The sequence below is a fragment of the Saccopteryx leptura genome, chromosome X (genome assembly GCF_036850995.1).
Source record: "Saccopteryx leptura isolate mSacLep1 chromosome X, mSacLep1_pri_phased_curated, whole genome shotgun sequence".
NCBI classification, from domain to species: Eukaryota; Metazoa; Chordata; class Mammalia; order Chiroptera; family Emballonuridae; genus Saccopteryx; species Saccopteryx leptura.
Window position 1 is genome coordinate 109,764,934 of NC_089516.1, and position 18,786 is coordinate 109,783,719.

General features: G+C 46.3%; 2 protein-coding genes across 3 annotated transcripts in view; one reads left to right on the plus strand and one right to left on the minus strand.

The window, feature by feature from the left end:
- The window catches only part of LOC136386452 (bridge-like lipid transfer protein family member 1), a 59,751-nt gene extending 55,012 nt beyond the window's left edge, over positions 1-4,739 (minus strand). The window contains exon 1 of the mRNA XM_066357864.1: positions 4,688-4,739. The gene's annotated coding sequence lies outside the window, so the exon portion shown is untranslated. The remainder of the gene's footprint in view (positions 1-4,687) is intronic.
- Positions 4,740-4,827: 88 nt separating this feature from the next.
- DOCK11 (dedicator of cytokinesis 11) overlaps positions 4,828-18,786 on the plus strand; it is a 235,505-nt gene continuing 221,546 nt past the window's right edge. For both annotated transcript variants that reach the window (XM_066357342.1, XM_066357343.1), the window contains exon 1: positions 4,828-5,072. In XM_066357342.1, coding sequence (XP_066213439.1) covers positions 4,971-5,072 — 102 coding nt within the window. In that variant the 5' untranslated portion in view covers positions 4,828-4,970. The remainder of the gene's footprint in view (positions 5,073-18,786) is intronic.

Here is an 18,786-nt window from a genome sequence, read left to right on the forward strand (position 1 = left end):
TGAGCCCAAGGGCACTGGCTTGAGCAAGGGTCACTGGCTCAGCTTGAGCTCCCCCCCCCACCTCACCCTCATCAAGGCAGGTGTGAGAAGCATTCAATGAACTACTAAAGTGAGGCAACTATTAACCCTGTATGGTTAGCTCAGCTGATTAGTGTTGTCCTGAAACGACAAGGTTGCGGGTTCGATCTCTGGTCAGGGCACACGTGGGAAATGACCAGTGAATGCAAGACTGAGTGGAACAACGAATTAATGCTTCTCTTCCCCCTCCTCTCTTTCTCCGATTCTCTCTCTGTATCTCTAAAAATCAATCAATCAGTAAATAAATTAAGCCCTGGATGGTTAACTTAGTTGATTAGAGTGTTGTCCCAAAGTAGAAAGGTTACCGGTTTGATCCTCAGTCAGGGCACATATAGGAACAGCTCAATGTTCCTGTCTCTCTGTCTCTCTCTCCTTGGCTCTCGCTCTCTCTCTCTTTTTGGTTAGAAACACTGAGAGAGAGACAGAGAGAGGGACAGATAAGGACAGACAGACAGGAAGGGAGAGAGATGAGAAGCATCAATTCTTCGTTGTGGCACCTTAGTTGTTCATTAATTGCTTTCTCATATGTGCCTTGACTGGGAGGCTACAGCAGAGTGAGTGACCCCTTGCTTAAGCCAGTGACCTTGGGCTTCAAGCCAGCAACCTTGCCTGATGCTCTTAAAAAATGATGCAACTTCAAGTTGATGGTGTTTATCTCCCTCCCTCTCTCCCCCCTCCCTCCCTCCCCTCCTTCCCTCCATCTCTGTCTCTCTTTCTCTATTTCTCTCTCTCACTCACACACATGCACACACACACACACAAATTCTAGGTCAAAGAGCTCAATGGCATTTCTAACACTTGCATCTCGGTTCAACTGGGATAGCGTTAATGTGACAGGTAAATTTGTGATAAGATCAGATATTTAACAAATGTGGAAAAGATGTCACCCAATAAAATGCCCTGTTGGAAGCTGTACAATTGCCCCTACAATTTCTCTTTACTATGTGTACATAGTTGTGTCTAAATCCTACTCGTCCTCAAAGTCTAACTCAAACACTCCCTCCCTTGAGGAAGCCTTCCACAGACCCTAACCAGTGTGATCTCACCGCCTCTTTACTTCAACTATGGTCCTTATCACACACTACCTTGATTCAGAAATACATCCTCTACTAGACTTTCATTTTTCTTCCTGAAAGGAATAGACAGTGTCTTTAATTCATTATGTATTCTCTCCATTAGTGTGACATATGCTTCCCGTGGCTCACAAGGATCTGCAGAAAATGCTGACTTCTCCAACTCTCCTTCATACTACTCGTCTTCCTTCAAAGCTCCAGCCACAGTGGCTTGTTTTCTGGCTTTGAACACACTAAGTCTGCTCTCATCCCGAGTCCTTTGTACCTGCCATTCCTTCTTCCTGGAGTGCTGTACTTCCTGATCTCTCTGCTGGCTTCCTTCCCGCCAAGACTCAGCTCAGTTTTCAACTCCTCAAAAAGGCCTTTTTTGACCACCTATTCTAAATTAGGTCCTCAACTCGTTACTCTCTATCATATCTCCTTAACTTAATTCTCCACATAGCATTTATCTGTCTCTCTTTCTCTGTAGTTAAGATGTACATTTCTTTCTTTCTTTGTTTTTTTTTTTGACAGAGACAGAGAGAGAGTCAGAGAGAGGAAAAGATAGAGACAGACAGACAGGAAGGAAGGGAGAGAGATGAGAAGCATCAAATCTTCATGGCAGCTCCTTAGTTGTTCAGTGATTGCTTTCTCGTATGTGCGTTGACGGGGGGGAGGGGGGCTACAACAGAGTGAGGGACCCCTTGTTCAAGCCAGTGACCTTGGGCTTCAAGCCAGCAACCTTGCGGCTCAAGCCAGCGAACATGGGGTCATGTCTATGATCCCACGCTCAAGTCAGCGACCTCGTGCTCAAGCTGGTGAGCCCACACTCAGGCTGGTGACCTTGGGGTTTTGAACCTAGGTCCTCAGCGTCCCAGTCCGACGCTTTATCGACTGTGCCACTGCCTGGTCAGGCAACATGTACATTTCTCATAATAGAATATAAGTTTCACCAGAAGAGGGACTTTTCTGTCTTGTTCAATCCTGAGTATTTTCTTTTTAAAAAAAATTTTATTTGTTGATTTTAGTGAAAGAGGAAGGGGGAGGGAGAAAAGAATATCAGTCTGTTACTGTATGTGTCCTGACAGGGACAAACCAGCAACTCTTGTTTCTTCAGGATGACGCTCTAACCAACCAAGCTATCCAGCTAAGGCCAATTCTGTGTACTTTCAATGGCTACAATAAAGTTTGTTTTGGCTGAAAGTAAGAGAATATTCAACTAAAAGTTGCATAAACCAAAGCCCTGGCCAGGTAGCTCAGTTGGTTATAGCATCACCCCAATGCAGCAAGGCTGCGGATTCGATCCCCAGTCAGGGCACAACCGATGAATGCACATAGAAGTGGAACAACAAATCGATGTTTCTCTCTCTTTCCTCTCTCTCTCTAAAATCAATAAATAAAAATTTAAAAAAATGGAAGTTGCATCAACTGAAAGGGTTTACTTGTATCCCATAAACAGGAACTGAGGAGGCAATACTAGGGCAGGTTCAGCAGTTCAGTGCTCTCCGGGCTCCGGACTGGCTTCTCTGCGACGATCTTGGCCTTTCCTTGTGGTTGCAAAAGGGTAGATGCATCACAAGAAAATCCTCCTCTCAGGAAGAAAAAGGAAGCAGATGTCTCCCTGACCATCTTGTTTTTCTTATCAAGGTGGGAAAACTTTCTTAAGAGCCCTCCACCCACCTTTTCTTTTTCTATTACACTGTTACAAATAAACTAGGAGTCAAGACCATCTAAAACAGAATGAGATGATCATGATTTTTTTAAACCAGGGGTAATTCATCCCTTGGACCTGGGCCTGCCTCCCTAAGCCCTGTGGCTCTGTCCTAGATCTGAAGCATAGCTCGGCTCTCTTAGCAAGGAAAAAGTGTTATGACTATTGTGGAGGTAACCAACAGTGTGGGCCACCCCGGCATTCAAGGAATGGAGGGTATGAATTCATATTGATCCACCTACATTCAACAATTAACAAACTACACACACACACACACAAACACACACACTCGCACTCGCACACAGGAGCACACGGTCTGCAGAGCAAAGACTCATGATATAAGGCGTCTCTCCTTTTAAAGAACTTCCAGCTGTCAGCCTCTGCAGGACCCTCCATTGGTGCTTTATTGAGACTAATATGATGGCTACTGAGGTAGACTTGCTGCTGAGACTTGCCGTTTGCTGGCTTCCGAGAAACCATCAACCATGTCCCTTTTCCCATAATAAAAGTTCCTGACTGACCAGGCGGTGGCGCAGTGGGTAGAGTGTTGGACTGGGACGCGGAGGACCCAGGTTCAAAGCCCCCAGGTCGCCAGCTTGAGCACTGGCTCATCTGGTTTGAGCAAGGGGTCACCGGGTCTGCTGTAGGCCAGCACCGTCTCCTTTCCCTGTCAAGGCTCGTATGAGAAAGCAATGAACAGGTAGGAAGCCACAACAAAGAAGTGGTGCTTCTCATCTCTCTCCCTTCCTCTCTGTCCCTACCTGTCCCTCTCTCTGTCTCTGTCATTAAATAAATAAATTAATTAATTAATTAATAAAATTTCCTGATGTAGGTGTGACCGCTTGGTCTTTGAAGTTGGGGAATGTCAGGAAAGTGCCCTCTGGTAGTGGTAAGAAGTCTTAGAAGGGCTGCATGGTTCCCCCAAATATGGGCCATCTTCAAACTCTGGACAAATGAAGTAACCAGACAGAAACTGCCATGGCCAGGGTAACCTCTTTCACTTTGCACTTGGGGAGGTTTTATCGGGTCACTAGTATGTCAAGATTACCATTCTGATTTCTGCCTTAAGCGCGTTTGTTTTACATCTAGTTAGAAAATGTTCTTTGATTCTTGGAAAACAATTCTTGGAAGGTGAAGAAGATAAGAAAAGAGTAGGAAATGGAGAGGTGATGGCAGGGCACGCAAGAAGGCAATGGCCTGCCCAGTGCCACCCCACCCCAGGTGTGTAGTCACTGTTGAACTAGACAACCTGCCACAGTGTCAGGCTCCAACACCAGCTCTCCGGGCCCTGGTGGTGGGGGTTCTGCCACAGCAAGTGTCCACTTCTCATAGCCTGCTCCCTCCTCGGGTGGTTTCAGTGGAGGATGACAGACTAAGAGAAACGCTGTGGGCGGGGAGAGGACCCAGGCTAGCCACTCCAGCCAGAAAACCGCTCTCTTCTTCCACAGGGGCGCGGTCCCTCCTGGGCGGAGCACACAATAGGCGGCCGCTCCACGATGTTTCCCACCTCCTGGCCGCCAGGGCCCCAGGGGCTTGTGGGGTGGGGGATGCCAAAGTCCCCTGCCCTTCGCCTGGCACTACAGCTTCTGAGGTGGCAAAGGAGCACTGGGGTAGCGCACGCTCCACACTTGAAAACATTTGGTTCCACCGCTGTCCTCCGACCTTACCCCACCCCCCACCCCCAATACCAGCACCACACACGCGAAAAAAGCAGACCTCCCTTCCCTCCCGGATGCGGCAGCACTAGCAACATCGGCTGCGGGCGGAGCCCGAGCTGTTGCCACTTCCCCCTCTTCCCTCGTGACCTCGCCACCCCCCCCCCCCACGTCTTCCCCTCTCTACACACCCTTTCTCGCAGACACGCCCTCCTCCTTGGGCTAGTTGCGCGCAGGGCTTGATTTCTCTAGGGGAGGGAGCGGCCTCCGCCACCGTAGGGCAAGACTGCGAGCGAGCGAGCGAGTGCGGGGGGGGAAGGAGGGGACGAGGGAGGAGCCGGGGGAGGGAGGGGCGGCGGGCGCCGCGCTGCGATGTGGCCGGCCGGCCGGCGGGCAAACAGAGAGAGCTGCAGCGTTCGCGGCCGGCCCGGCCCCCGGCACTGAGCACGCCCGCCGAGACCTGCACCCGCGGCCATGGCAGAAGTCCGCAAATTCACCAAGCGGCTCAGCAAGCCGGGTACGGCGGCTGAGCTCCGACAGAGCGTGTCGGAGGCCGTACGGGGCTCCGTGGTGCTGGTAAGTGGCTGCGGCACGGGGCGTCTCGGGGGACGCGCTCTGGGCGAAAGCGACAGGATGGCTTCCTGCGCGCAGAGGCAGGGTCTGGGACGGCGCTCCGGCGGCTCCCTGGTGCGCCCGCGCTCTCCGTCTCTGGTTCTGTAAGTTTGCGCACCGGCCGCCGCTGGCCGGGGTCCGGGTCCCGGGCGCCTGCTGATAGCGCTGCTGCTCCTGGGCGCGGCGAGGGCGTGCGTCCGGCTGGATGCTGGCGGGCCATCGGGTGCTCGGAACCTTGGCACGGGCCTGGGGTATGAGCTGGGGAGCAGACCCCGCACTGTCCTAGACTGGTCACAAAGAACCCGGGACCAGGCGCGACGAGATCCGTATTCCCTCCTGCCTGCACCTGAGGCAGCCTAGACGGAAGGATGCGTTGAGCATTTTGCACTTCCACACTCGCGCGCACACACACACTGTGTATACAAAAAAGAACCCCACCCAAAAAGCCCCGGGCGCCCAAGCTCCTGCGGGCGGTGAGAACAGAGGAAGCAGAGCGACTTCCTCCTGCTACTGGGGATAAAGAGGGTGGTGATGGGTGTTGAAGAGGTGCTACTACCTTGGAGAGAGGGGATTGGAAACAACGGGGTTCCGGGGCGAGTGTGCGCGGGGCTGGCCGCCTTAAGGCGCGGGTGTCCCCTGGGACCCGGGAGCGCTCCAGAGGCAAAGAGATTCGGAGCCGTGGGGAGAAGATGGAGCGTACAGTCGGGGATGGAGGACCTGGGGTGAGAGGGGGATTTGAAAGTGTGCTGACCCCCTGGAAACCCTCCCATCGCACCTTCAGCCGCATCCGGATTGTCTGACTAGAGAAAGGGGTCGGGTGCCAAAGGGACCCTTGCCCCCTCTCCTGTTTTCTAGACACTCATTGCTAATTTCCCAGGCTCTTGAGCAAACCCAAAGTAAGCCATCCGACGGCTTGACTAGTGTTTGTTTTGTTACTTTGGCTTTTTGTTTTGTGTTTTGTTTGTTTGTTTTTGTCTGTTTCCACTCTACCTTACAGCCAGCGTATCCTCTGCTGTGTTTAAATTTCATCTTTTAAGAGTCAGCTCGCTTTGTTAAAACAACTTATCGGAAGGGAACTTCACAGTTTTTCCTTGTAATTTTTCTGTTGATCTTGTAGAATCTGTGATAAAACCAACATTAAAGGGAGGCCAGGGGCCTGATCCCAGCAGTGGAGAAAGTTGACATTAGTGGGAGTTCTGGAGGAGGATCAAAGGTAAAATATGTACCTTTGAGATAAAGATCTGATCCCTAATAGCTACAACTGTGCAAAGCCAAGTGACTTTAAAGAAATCTCTCTGTTGTGGCTGAACCCTTGGAAGTTTAATCCTGCTGTTTAGCAGAGAAAAACCCAGACCTTTAATGTTGTTTAAAGGGACTTCGCTTATTGTATGTCTCACCGATTTTAGAATGAGGTCCTGTTGGGTCAGAATAGAATAGAACCAGGATTGTCATTATTCAGTTAAGAAAGAAAGGGCCCTGGCAGGTTGGCTCAATAGTCGACCTTCGGCCCAGCATGTGGACGTCCCTGGTTCGATTCCAGTCAGGGCACACAGGAGAAGCGCCCATCTGCTTCTCCACTCCTCCCCCCCTCACTTCTCTCTCTCTCTCTCTCTCTCTCTCTCTCTCTCTCTCTCTCTCTTTCTCATCTCCTCTCCTGCAGCCAAGGCTCGATTAGAGTGAGTTGGCCCCAGACGTTGAGGATGGCTTCATGGCTTCTGCTTCAGGCGCTTAAAAAATGGCTCTGGTTGCAAGGGAGCCTGGGCCTCAGATGGGCAGAGCATCGCCCCCTAGTGGGCTTTCCAGGTGGATCCCTGTCGGGGTACATATGGGAGTCTGTCTCTTCCTCTCACTAAAAAAATAATAATAAAAGAGAGAGGAAGAGAAGCTGTATGCAGGGCATTTATACCAGGGCTCTCTCTTGTGTAAATGTTAGTGGTTTAGTCTGCCTAGCATAGGTGATGCTTTCCTAAATTCAGGAAGAAAGAACACCTTGCTTGAGCAGGGATGGCAGGCTTACCACAAGTGTGAAGGGAGCCGGTGAAGTGGACAGATGGTCCCAAGAAAATAAAGGGGACTCTGCAAACCTCCACTGGGATTTGACCAGCATTTGATCTGCCCCCCTCAGCAGCAGAAAGTTAACCTTAGCATTCTTGCCATGTTTTTAGGTTTTATTTATTTATTATTGATTGGTTTTAGAGAGAGGACAAGAGAGAGAAGCATTCATTTGTTGTTCCGCTTAGTTATGCGTTCATTGGTCACTTCTGGTATGGGTGGGTGGGACCCACAACCTTGGTGTTTCGGGGTGACAACCAACCTACTGAGCTAACCGGCCAGGGCCAGTTTTTAGGTTTTAAGAAGAATTTTGCGTAGCACAGATGCAGCTGCCCCTTAACTATTGACTGTGTGGCAGAGCTGGAAAAACTATTAATGGGAGGAGAGTCTTCTGGAGACGGTGCCAGCCTATCTTACTTAGAACTGAAGCCACAGATTTTTACCAGGCAAGGCACAGGAGTGATATTTATTACTACTCTAGTAGTAATCCACATTGAGATTTGGGGGGTACAGGACGAGATATATTAGGACTCCTAATCAACCAATATCTACTGAACCTCTGCTGTGTGCAAAACAGTGCTAAGTGACCTATACTTATAAGTGAATGTGGGTGACTTTTTCTCCATTTATTCCAACCTGTGTTGGGTCTGTCTGTATGCATTGTTTGTCAATAGAATATCCAGAATATGTATACAGGGCAACTTTAGATTATTCATAGCACCTTAGTGTTATTTAAAGCAGTTCAGTCTGTGAAATAAGGAAACAGTCTTAAATGGAGTTTAGTCTCCTAAATGGCTCTTTGTTGGCCCCTGCATTTCTGACACAAAGAGCTGGTAAGGAAAGTTAGCAAAGCCACAGGAGCAGGAGGGCCAGTGGATCCCGCAGCTGCCTTCATAATTTATGATTCTTTTCTGATTTAAGCCCTCAAGTGTTTATCAGGGACATCTGAAGATAGACTTACACTTCCTGCTGTAAACCCATGGTGCTCGCATTATTAGGGCTTCAATATGGAGTCACATATTCAATGGGACTTCGGTATGGAGTCCTTCCCAGAGCAGTTTAAGCTTTTCTCTGGTGTCTCTCTCACTAGAACTTTGAAAATCCACCAAGCTGCACAAATATACAGCATTTCCTGTTTAGTGTTTTTATTTTTTTTTACAGTTATACCCTTGTTGAATGTTGCTGCCATCATTCTGTTTTGCTCACTGAAAAATTCAGAAGGCCTGAGCTATATATAGCGTGCAGTTGGTTATTCAGGCCTTCATGCAGTTATTAGTACTTCCACGAATCTGTTAACTATATAATGAAGTCCACAGAGAGAGAGACTGTATTGTTGCTGCATTTTCCTGTAAGTTTGGCATTTTTAAGGTCAGTTTTAAACGAGGGAAATGGCTAATTACAGAATTGAATATTGGCAGAGATTTCTCAAGAGAGGTTTGTGTGTGTGTGTGTGTGTGTGTGGAATGGGGGTTATAACCTGAGAGTGTATGTCATTAACTGAGCAGTGTTTACATATATACATGTTTTAAATGTAGAGTTTAATGCTGTTTTTGTCATAATTCAAGATATAGCATTTTGTGTCCGCGGAACACAGGAATTTGATAAATCTATTGTATTCTGGATCTCCTTAAGAGGAGTCATTGTGCCTGGGAAAACCACCTATGAGGTATTTAAATACTGTTTGCTTGCTGCTGCTGAATGTACCCTCAATTCCTTGTGCTCTGGAGGCTCGGGAAGGAGTTGCTAGATACCACCAGCTGTAGCCCCTTCAGGCAGCTCCTTGAGGTAGGGTAATGTGTGAAATGTCTCCTGTCTGGCACCAGCCAGATTTCATGTAATAACACCAGTAGGGACAAACTCCCCCAAAGCTGAGAATGGCTGAAAAGATTCTGCAGCTGTTGACTCCCCCCTCCTGGCACGCATTACCTTTGCATGGAATGTTTGTTAGCTTGGAATTTAGGGAAGGCCTGAAAAGAAATCAGGGAGCTCCCCTGCTCCCTCTTCCCTCGGGGGAATTTGTGGAAAGTACTTAATATAGGACAAAACAACAGACACTGTGGAATAAAGCCAGTTTCAATGGGCTTCTTGACCAACTGTTTCCAATTCAGAGACTTAGCTTGGATCTGAATGAACGGAGAGTCAGGAGAGTTACCCGGAGAGTCAGGAGAGTTACCCTGAGTGTTTGGCTCCTAAACATGGCATAGTCTCACTACTCCTGTGGGCTTTTCCAGGATAGGGACCCAAGGCAAGCTACTATTGCGGGATCTGTCCACATCCCATTGCAGAGCTTGCTGTGAAACCAGAGAGGCCTCCTCACTGGGCTCTCTTTGAAGCACCAAATGGTAGACTTTGTTTTCTAAGATAAGTGTTTTAAATTCTCTGGGTTGATTCTTTTCCTTTTCTAATCATCAGTAAGCCTTCTTTTTGAAATGTTCATTGTTTTATTACATAATAAATGCATGTGTGATATAGAAAAGTTAGAAACACATGAAAGAATAATCATGAACTAATCACTCAGAGGGAACTCTTAATATTCAAATGTATATATGTTAAAACTCTTCTATCTCCTTTGTATATGTGTGTATATGAAAACATGGATTGAATAAACATAGCACAAACTTTAAAATAGTTTTTTCACTTACCAATATATTCTAAATATTTCTTTACACTAATAAATATAAATCCATGCAGTCATCTCTAATGACTGCCAAAATTTCACTATGAGTGTACCATAGGTAATCATCTTTATTGTTTGATATATATATATATATATATATATATATATATATATATATACCGGAAAGTTCTGTCCGTTGCTATCACAATTTTCGACACGTAAGCACATGTTTATTTGGCGCATGTGTGCCTCTCTATTTTTATTACTTAATGTATACATACTGACGTAGCAAATTAACTAAAACAAAGTTGATTCACGTTAGTCTTATGTGTGATGCGATAGTGTACCCATGGCTACTGATAAAGTTCATTTACGCCACTGTAATTTTTACGAATTTCAACAAGGAAGAAATGCTACAGAAGCATGTCTGTTGCATCCACCATATTCCGCGGACTTAGCACCCTCCGACTATCACTTGTTTTTGTCCTTACAAAATTTTTTGAAGGGTAAAAAATTCAAAAATGAAGAAGATATCAAACAAGCACTGGTTCAATTTTTTGCATCAAAAGATAAAACATTTTTTAAAAATGGGATATACAGATTTCCCTCATGCTGGCAAGAAATCATTAATAATAATGGCAATTATATTATTTAATAAAGTTTATTGACAGTAAGAAAAATTTGTATTTTGTTTTATTCCAAAAACAGACAGAACTTTCTGGTAGACCATATATATATATATATATATATATATATATATATATATATATATATTTATTTATTTTATTTTATTTTTTTTTCTGAGGTTGGAAATGGGGAGGCAGTCAGACTCCCGCTCCCGCATGTGCCCAACCGGGATCCACCCGGCATGCTCACTGCTCACCAGGGGGTGATGCTCTGCCCATCTGAGGCGTTGCTCTATTGCAACCAGAGCCATTCTAGTGCCTGAGGCAGAGGCCACAGAGCCATCCTCAGCGCCCGGGCCAACTTTGCTCCAATGGAGCCTTGGCTGCGGGAGGGGAAGAGAGAGACAGAGACAGAGAGGAAGGAGAGGGGGAGGGGGTGGAGAAGCAGATGGGCGCTTCTCCTGTGTGCCCTGGCTGGAATTGGACCCGGGACTCCTGCACGCCAGGCCGACGCTCTACCACTGAGCCAACCGGCCAGGGCCTATACTTTTTTTTGACTGAGACAGAGAGAGAGTCAAAGAGAGGGACAGCTAGGGACAGAGACAGGAAGGGAGAGAGATGAGAAGGATCAATTCTTTGTTGTGGTACCATAGTTCAATGATTGCTTTCTCATGTGCCTTGACTGGGGGGCTACAGCAGACTGAGTGACCCCTTGCTCAGGCCAGTGACCTTGGGCTCAAGCCAGCGACCATGGGGTCATGTCTATGATCCTACGCTCAAGCCAGCAACCCCGCAATCAAGCTGGTGACCCCACGCTCAAGCTGGCGACTTCAGGGTTTCGAATCTGGGACCTGCGTGTCCCAGTCTGATGCTCTATCCACTGCTCCACCGCCTGGTCAGGCTATTTTGTTATTTTAATAATTCTAGTTTTGTGGAGTTTTAAACATGAGCTGTCTAGTACAGTAACTATTAGCCACATTTAAATTTAAATTAATTAAAAAAATTAAATTAAAAAAATCGCTCCTAAATTGCACTTGCCACAGTTCAACTGCTCAGTAGTAAGGCACATGTGGCTAGTGGCTACCACATTGGACAGCACAAACATAAAACATTTTCATCACTGTAGAAAGTTCTTTTGGACAGCGCTGATATAAATACGAATTAAATGAACATCTTTGTGCAAGCACTGTCGAACTTGCTAGATTGTCCCTTCTGGATAAATTTCTAGCATTGGAGTGGCTTGCTCAGGCATTAGATACTTATTTAGTGTTAAAAATTCCTCTAAACACACTGTTAAATTGCTCTGCAGAAAATTGTTGCTATTTACTCTCACAGCAGCATACAACATAAGTGTTTTCATTTCCCCTCTCCCATGCCCACAGTGGTTACTAATATTTTCTAATCTGTGCAGTCTGCTAGGAGATAAATGGTGCATCACGGTTTTAATTTGCATTTCTTTGAGAACTCTTGAAGTTGAACAGTTTTTTGTATGTTGATTAGCCATTTATATTTCTTATTTTGAGTATCTGGGTGAACCTCCTTGCAGACTATTTCCTTGTTTGTAATTCTTGCAATAACGGTCCCCACCCCTAAGATGCTGTTTCGATAAGTCTGAGGTGGGGCCTAGCATCTGTATTTAAAAAAACAACTGGTGAGTCGGATGTGCACAGAAATGCTGATCTAGACCGCCTGCGCACGCAAGGCAGGGTTGTCTCTTACACGCATCCCGGACGAAATGATTATTTGGCTTCTCCTTAAACACTCCCTGACTTTTAGAGGGCTGTGTTAGAAAAGGTTCTTGAGCTGAAATTTTCTCTCAAGTTCCACCATGGGCGAGGCCTAGCTCTGCTGTTTGCAGCTACACAGAATATGTTTGCTTCCTCTTTTACATGACAACCCTTCAAATATTTGGAGACAGCCACCATTTCATTTTTAAATTCACTTGTTTCAAAGCCGAAGAGCCTTCATTGCTTTCCATTATTCTTCACATTACTAGGTTTAAAGATTCTTCATCCTGGTCATCTTGTTTGGGCTGTTTTCCAAGGTCTCACTATCTTATTTAAAATGTGGGAGGTAGAGCACAGGCTCAAGAGTCAGACCTTCACTTGAATCTGACCTATGTCACCTGCTTCATTGTGAACTGAAGCAAGTAACCAGGTCTTATTTTTCTCATCTGTGGTAAGTGGTCACACCTGCCTGTGGAGTTCTTGTGAGGATTGAAGGAGGTAATGTGTAGAAAGCATCTGGTATATAACTGAAACATAAAGGTTAAAAAAATCTGGTGTGGGAAAAAAGTATTCTATATTCTGGAAAGGTCTATCAGAATACAATGGGGATACTTACATAGCAAGGGAGATACCATAATCACAAAGGTGGTTTTTCCAGGGCGGGACTTACCTGTTGCACCCCAGATGTGCTGGATGTGCTGGCCTGCAATTTTGACTGGATAATTTGTGGTAGTGGGAGGCTGCCTTCACACTAAACCACTACAAAAAAAAAAAAAAGAAAAAAGAAAAAAAAAAGAACAAGGAATACAGTGGGGTAGGAGATATTTCTTCCCCATTTTGGATGTGAGTCAAGAAGTTGGAAGTTGTGTATCCACCTCTATTCCCAGTGCCTCACCCAGTGCCTGGAATGCAGTGGGTACTCAGTGAGAAATGCACTGGCAAAATGTAAGACGGACCAGATGTTGGGTGACTGGAGGCCAGGCAACTGCTTAAAATATATAGCTCCAGAGACAGATGTAGCAAAGGCTTTAACTGAGACAGTGAGAATGGACATAAGGGGGAAACCTGTAAGATATGTTTCAGTGATAAAATCTACAGGATTTGGTAACTCTTGAAGGGGGAGGAAAAGGGAGGAAGGAAGAAGTGGGAGGAAGAGAGAGAAGAGAGGAGGTGGAGTCAAGATGACTGAGGTTTCTCAGCTTTGATGGACTGGAGGAAAATCATGTTTGGTGCTAGGGGAAGAGAAAAGAGAGTGAGCCAGGCAACTTGAGAGGGTTGCCAGGCAAAGCCAGGTTTCATCTAAGCAAGGTGGAGACGACATTCCAGGGAAAGGCTGAGCAGTGTAGTTTTATGTTTTGGCAAAAGACTGAGAAAGTGTTCCAGTTGTGATCAGGAAGGGGAGGAAGAGCCAGGGCTGAGAGGACAGAGATGAGATTGGGGTGAGATTAGCTGATTAAAGAGGGTTTTTTCCCTTTGGGGGTGATTAGGGAAGTGGGAGGCAGGGTGTGAAGGAATGGTCTGGAGCCCAGCCCCAAACTTCCAGTTAGAATGGTGATGGTAAATTAGGTCACCCCCTGGGCAGCTCGCTCCCCTACCAGGGTTTGAGCGGTGAGGATGAGGGGCCTGCTAATCTCCTGTCCCAGGCACCTGAAGAGTTGAATAGTGTGTTTCTTGTGTTTAAGGGACTCACAAGCTAAGAAAGGAGATTAGATGTATGCAAAGGACCAAAAAAGAAGATAGAAGCACAGCAGGAGACTAGTGGTTCTGCTTCTACTTTCAGATACTTAACAACATCTCTGCTCCCGCCCCTCAAGCTCTTACTGTGATCCTTAATGTTTTTCAGGAGTTGGGTCTTTGTTGGGTTCAGTGATGTTCAACAGGCCTTTGCTAATGAATGGTGTTAATCTCTGGGGCATTTCCCACATTTATTTGACTACAGTGGCCTTTTTAAAAATGGAAATGGGGAAAGTAAATGGTGTAGGTCTAACACTGAGAAATTCGCACACAGTGTGAGGCCCAAGCTAAAAATTGTCCCCTGCACTTGTCAGTTTCAGTTAAGATAATGAAAATAACTGACCCTAACAAAATCCCAATAGTCTGCCCCCAAGCCAGTTTCAGTCAGGCTGTCAAAATAACTAACTAGGAATCATGATAGTTTCAATAGTTCTAAGGGCAGGCGGGAAGGAACCTTCTGTCCCGAGGGAACAAAGGAACCACCATGAGAAGCTCCACCAGACTGAGGGACAAGCCTAACCAGGTGACAGCAACCTGTGCAAACCATTCCCCTATGTGACCTTTCCTTTAGCTTTGCTTGGAACACAGCTCAAACAAGCTTCAAATAGATTTTTTTTGTGTGATGGAGACAGACAGAGAGAGGGACACACAGACAAGAAGGGAGAGAGATGAGAAGCATCAATTCTTCGTTGCGGCTCCTTAGTTGTTCATTGATTGCTTTCTCATATGTGCCTTGACAGGGGGGCTACAGAAGAGCAAGTGACCCCTTGCTCAAGCCAGCAAGCAGCCTTTGGGCTCAAGCTAGCAACCATGGGGTCATGTCTATGATCCCATGCTGAAACCAGTGACCCCTCACTCAAGCTGAAGAGCTCAGGGTTTCGAACCTCGGTCCTCTGCTACCCAGTCTCACTCTCTATCCACTTTGCCACCACCTGGTCAGGCTCAAATAAATATTATTTTTGATCAGTTTTGATCCCCCGTGACTTCTTTCTTGTCGAACCTAACACATAGTATATGTGTGTAACTCACCGTGGCATTTCTTTACTTGACATCGGTGGACTGTACAAACAGCTTATTACCTTCCCATATCCCCAGGGCTCCACCTCAGGACTTCTTGCTTGTTGGAATCCAGAGGAGTAATTTGTTTACCTGGCTTTGCTTTCTTCTGAGATAGAGAATTGTCAGTAAGGCATATTGAAAATTTATTAGTATTTTTTTTAAAACACAGAAGGGAAAGCCAGAAACCACAGGAGGGAAAAGTAGCTAGAGCTGTTCCCCTTTTTCTGTAAATGCGAACGGTATTTTTGATACATACTTCTTTGGGATTTAGAGCTCTTGTTTTCCTTTAGCGTCTTTCAGGAGTGAAGAGGCTCATGGGTAACATGGCCTGCAGCTTATATCAACCTAGAGCCAGATGCCTTGTGTTGATTCTTGCAGGGCCCCACCCTGGAGACTCCCAGGGCAGTAAGTGGGGCAAAGGGACAGTCTTATTTGGCTGGAATTTGCCTGGAAGCTTGTGCTTGTTAGAGCAGAGTTGTTGGGAGTGGGCTCTGGAAACAAACAGCCCAGGTTCAAAGTTCATCTTATCTGCTTACTAGCTAGGTCGGTAGTTTTCAACATTTTTTACACTTGGGTACCAGTGACCTAGCTGGCGGAAACAGAAACATGCACAAATAAGGTTTTTTTTTTGTTTTGTTTTGTTTTTCATTTTTCTGAAGCTGGAAACGGGGAGGCAGTCAGACAGACTCCTGCATGCGCCCGACCGGGATCCACCCGGCATGCCCACCAGGGGGCGATGCTCCGCCCATCTGGGGTATCACTCCGTTGCATCCAGAGCCATTCTAGTGCCTGAGGCAGAGGCCACAAAGCCATCCCCAGTGCCCGGGCCATCTTTTGCTCCAATGGAACCTCGGCTGCGGGAGGGGAAGAGAGAGACAGAGAGGAAGGAGAGGGGGAGGGGTGGAGAAGCAGATGGGTGCCTCTCCTGTGTGCCCTGGTCGGGAATTGAACCTGGGACTCCTGCACTCCAGGCCGACGCTCTACCGCTGAGCCAACCGGCCAGGGCTGCACAAATAAGGTTTTATCTTACTGCACATAATAGTGCAACAGGGTACAAGCTGGTGCTTGGTTTCTGAACTCCATGTGCGTGATGCATTGAATACGACATAAGTTTGTCTGAATGCGTTTTGTCTATTGCACATGACTTGTAGATGCTCTGTCTGGTGCAAAAGGTTGCTCGAATTAGCCTACAATTCCAAAGATATCTAAGCCAACCTCAATAGCATTTTCATCGATGATACAGGCTGATAAGTGGCAATCTCTCTGGGCATATGCGAATTCGACTAAGATCATTGGATCTATAATCTTCATACAACTTCAAAGTGGTAAACTATTTCGCAGATTGGCATGAAATTGCTGGTGGACTGGCAGTTGAAAAACACTGAGATAGCGGTGATCTTGGGCCAGTTATACCCCTGTGCCTTGATAACCCTCTTGTGGGCTTGTTGATAGGCTTAAAGCAGTTGTTGCATGTGAAGCACTTAGAGCTGGGCTTGGCATGTGGAAAGCACTGGATGACTGTTAACTCATTATTATTCTCAGGCTTTGTGATAGATAGGCAAGAGAAGTCTTTTGTGTATTACAAGTCAACAGACAAAAGTCAACTGGCAGAAGGGAAGGCTGGTATCTTTGCTTTAAAAAAATTTTTTTTTTTATTTAACAGAGACAGAGAGACTCAGAGAGAGGGGTAGATAGGGACAGACAGACAGGAAGAGAGAGAGATGAGAAGCATCAATTCTTCATTGTAGCACTTTAGTTATTCATTGATTGCTTTCTCATATATGCCCTGACCCGGGGGCTACAGCAGACCGAGCAACCCCTTGCTCAAGCCAGTGACCTTGGGCTCAAGCTGGTGCGCTTTGCTCAAGCCAGATAAACCCGCGCTTCAGCTGGAGACCGCGGGGTTTTGAACCTGGGTCCTTCACATCCCAGTCCGATGCTGTATCCACTGCGCCACCGCCTGGTCAGGCCTATCCTTGCTTTTAAATTTTATTTCCTTGCCCCAAATCATGTCCCAAAGGGTAAGCTATGCGGCTGAGCCAGGAATCATACGCTTCCTGGAAAAAGAAGCTGGCCGACCCCTCTCCGTCTCCATCAGTTCTTGATAATACCCATTTCCAATTGGACTTGGCCGTATTGAAGAGCCCAGGAGATGTGAGCTAGGGCTCTGGGTCTTGGGCAGATCTCGCCTTTAGACTAGTCTAATGTGGGAAGGCTAGTCTTCTGGTAGGAGGAACACCCCGTCCTATGCAGGGAAAAGGTCCTCCAGTCTGAGAAACTTCTGTGTGTGGCCTCTGGCAGAAGCAGTCACCTTTATGACAGTCTATGCAGTGTGGTTTATGCAAATGGCGGATAGAAGAGCTTTGGGCTCTGTAAGGAAAGTAGGGCTTCAAAGCTCTTGCCTTTCCCTCTCAAAATTTTATTGATGTCTTTCACTCACTAATCCTCACTTTCAAAAATCACGTGAATATTGAAATACAAATGCCTTTTTAAAGCTCTATTTTGGAAATATGTGTTTTTTTTTGGAAAAATTTTAAAGTTTAAAACTCTCCTTAAAATATTATGTTCTAACCTGACCAGGTGGTGGTACAGTGGATAGAGTGTCGGACTGGGAGGGAGAGGATCCAGGTTTGAAACCCAGAGGTCACCAGCTTGAGCGCAGGGTCACTGGCTTGAGCATGAGATCATAGATGTGACACCATGGTCACTGGCTTGAGCCCAAAGGTTGCTGGCTTGAAGCCCAAGGTCGCTGGCTTGAGCAAAGGGTCACTCGCTCTGCTATAGCCCCCAGTCAAGGCACATATGAGAAAGCAATCAATGAGCAACTAAGGTGCCGCAAGGAAGAATTGATGCTTCTCATCTCCCTCCCTTCCTGTCTGTCTGTCCCTCTCTGTCTCTCTCTGTGTCTCTGTCACACACACAGAAAAAGAAATTATGTTCTATTATTGTATTTGGCTATTCTGGTTTTGTTGCAGCAGAATAAGTTCTGTTAGGAATAGTGTGTACTGGTTTCCAGCATAGTCGATACCTCAGATAATATGCCACCTGTCCCAGTGACATTGGTTTACCTATTGTCTGTGCACAGCTTCACACGATCACGCCTAAATATGCTATTAATGATTTCCTGCAATTCTTCTCCACCTTATTTTATTGCCCATTGAGTGTATTGTTCACAGGAAGCTGTATTTTTGCCCTTCCTGACAGTTCCTGTCGGATTGTATATATATATTTCAAGCTGCCGAGAAACGTTTGAAGCTATTCTGGTACTTGGGCTTTCCCATCATGTTCCTTTCCCTAATGACTGAAACATTTTACCAGGTGAGATTTAACTAAGAATAAAAAGTCAAGTGTTCTTCCAAGCCTCTGGGACAGAACATCTTTATTTGAAACGTCTCAGTGAAATGTGTTAGGAGGCTGGGGAATGCCTTTGTAGGAAATGGTTTTTTTTTAGGCAATGACAAGAGCTTATGTTTTTATAGCCCCAACCTTAGCAAGATTTCAAGTTGCTGCTATGCCCGTGGCATTGCATGTTCCTACAGGTCATGACAAGTACATCCTGCACTGTCGTCACCTCTCTGAGTGGGGAAACGGAGGCATGGTTTCCAGTGAGGCAGGCTGTAGTTCATCCATATTTACTGAATGACAGGACAGGTAATGACCTACAGGTGTCTTTGTTCCTTTGACGTAATTAGGTGAAGAAGGACTAGCTCCTGGATCAGATTCCACAGCCGCTCACGCAGAGGAAGCTCTTTTTGTGTGGATTTGGCGATGATCTCTTCCTATTGGGAAACAGTATTGATTTCTGAGCAAGCTTAGGTCTTTTAGTGGGAAAGTAGGAGGTGAGGACCAAAAATAAAGGAGGG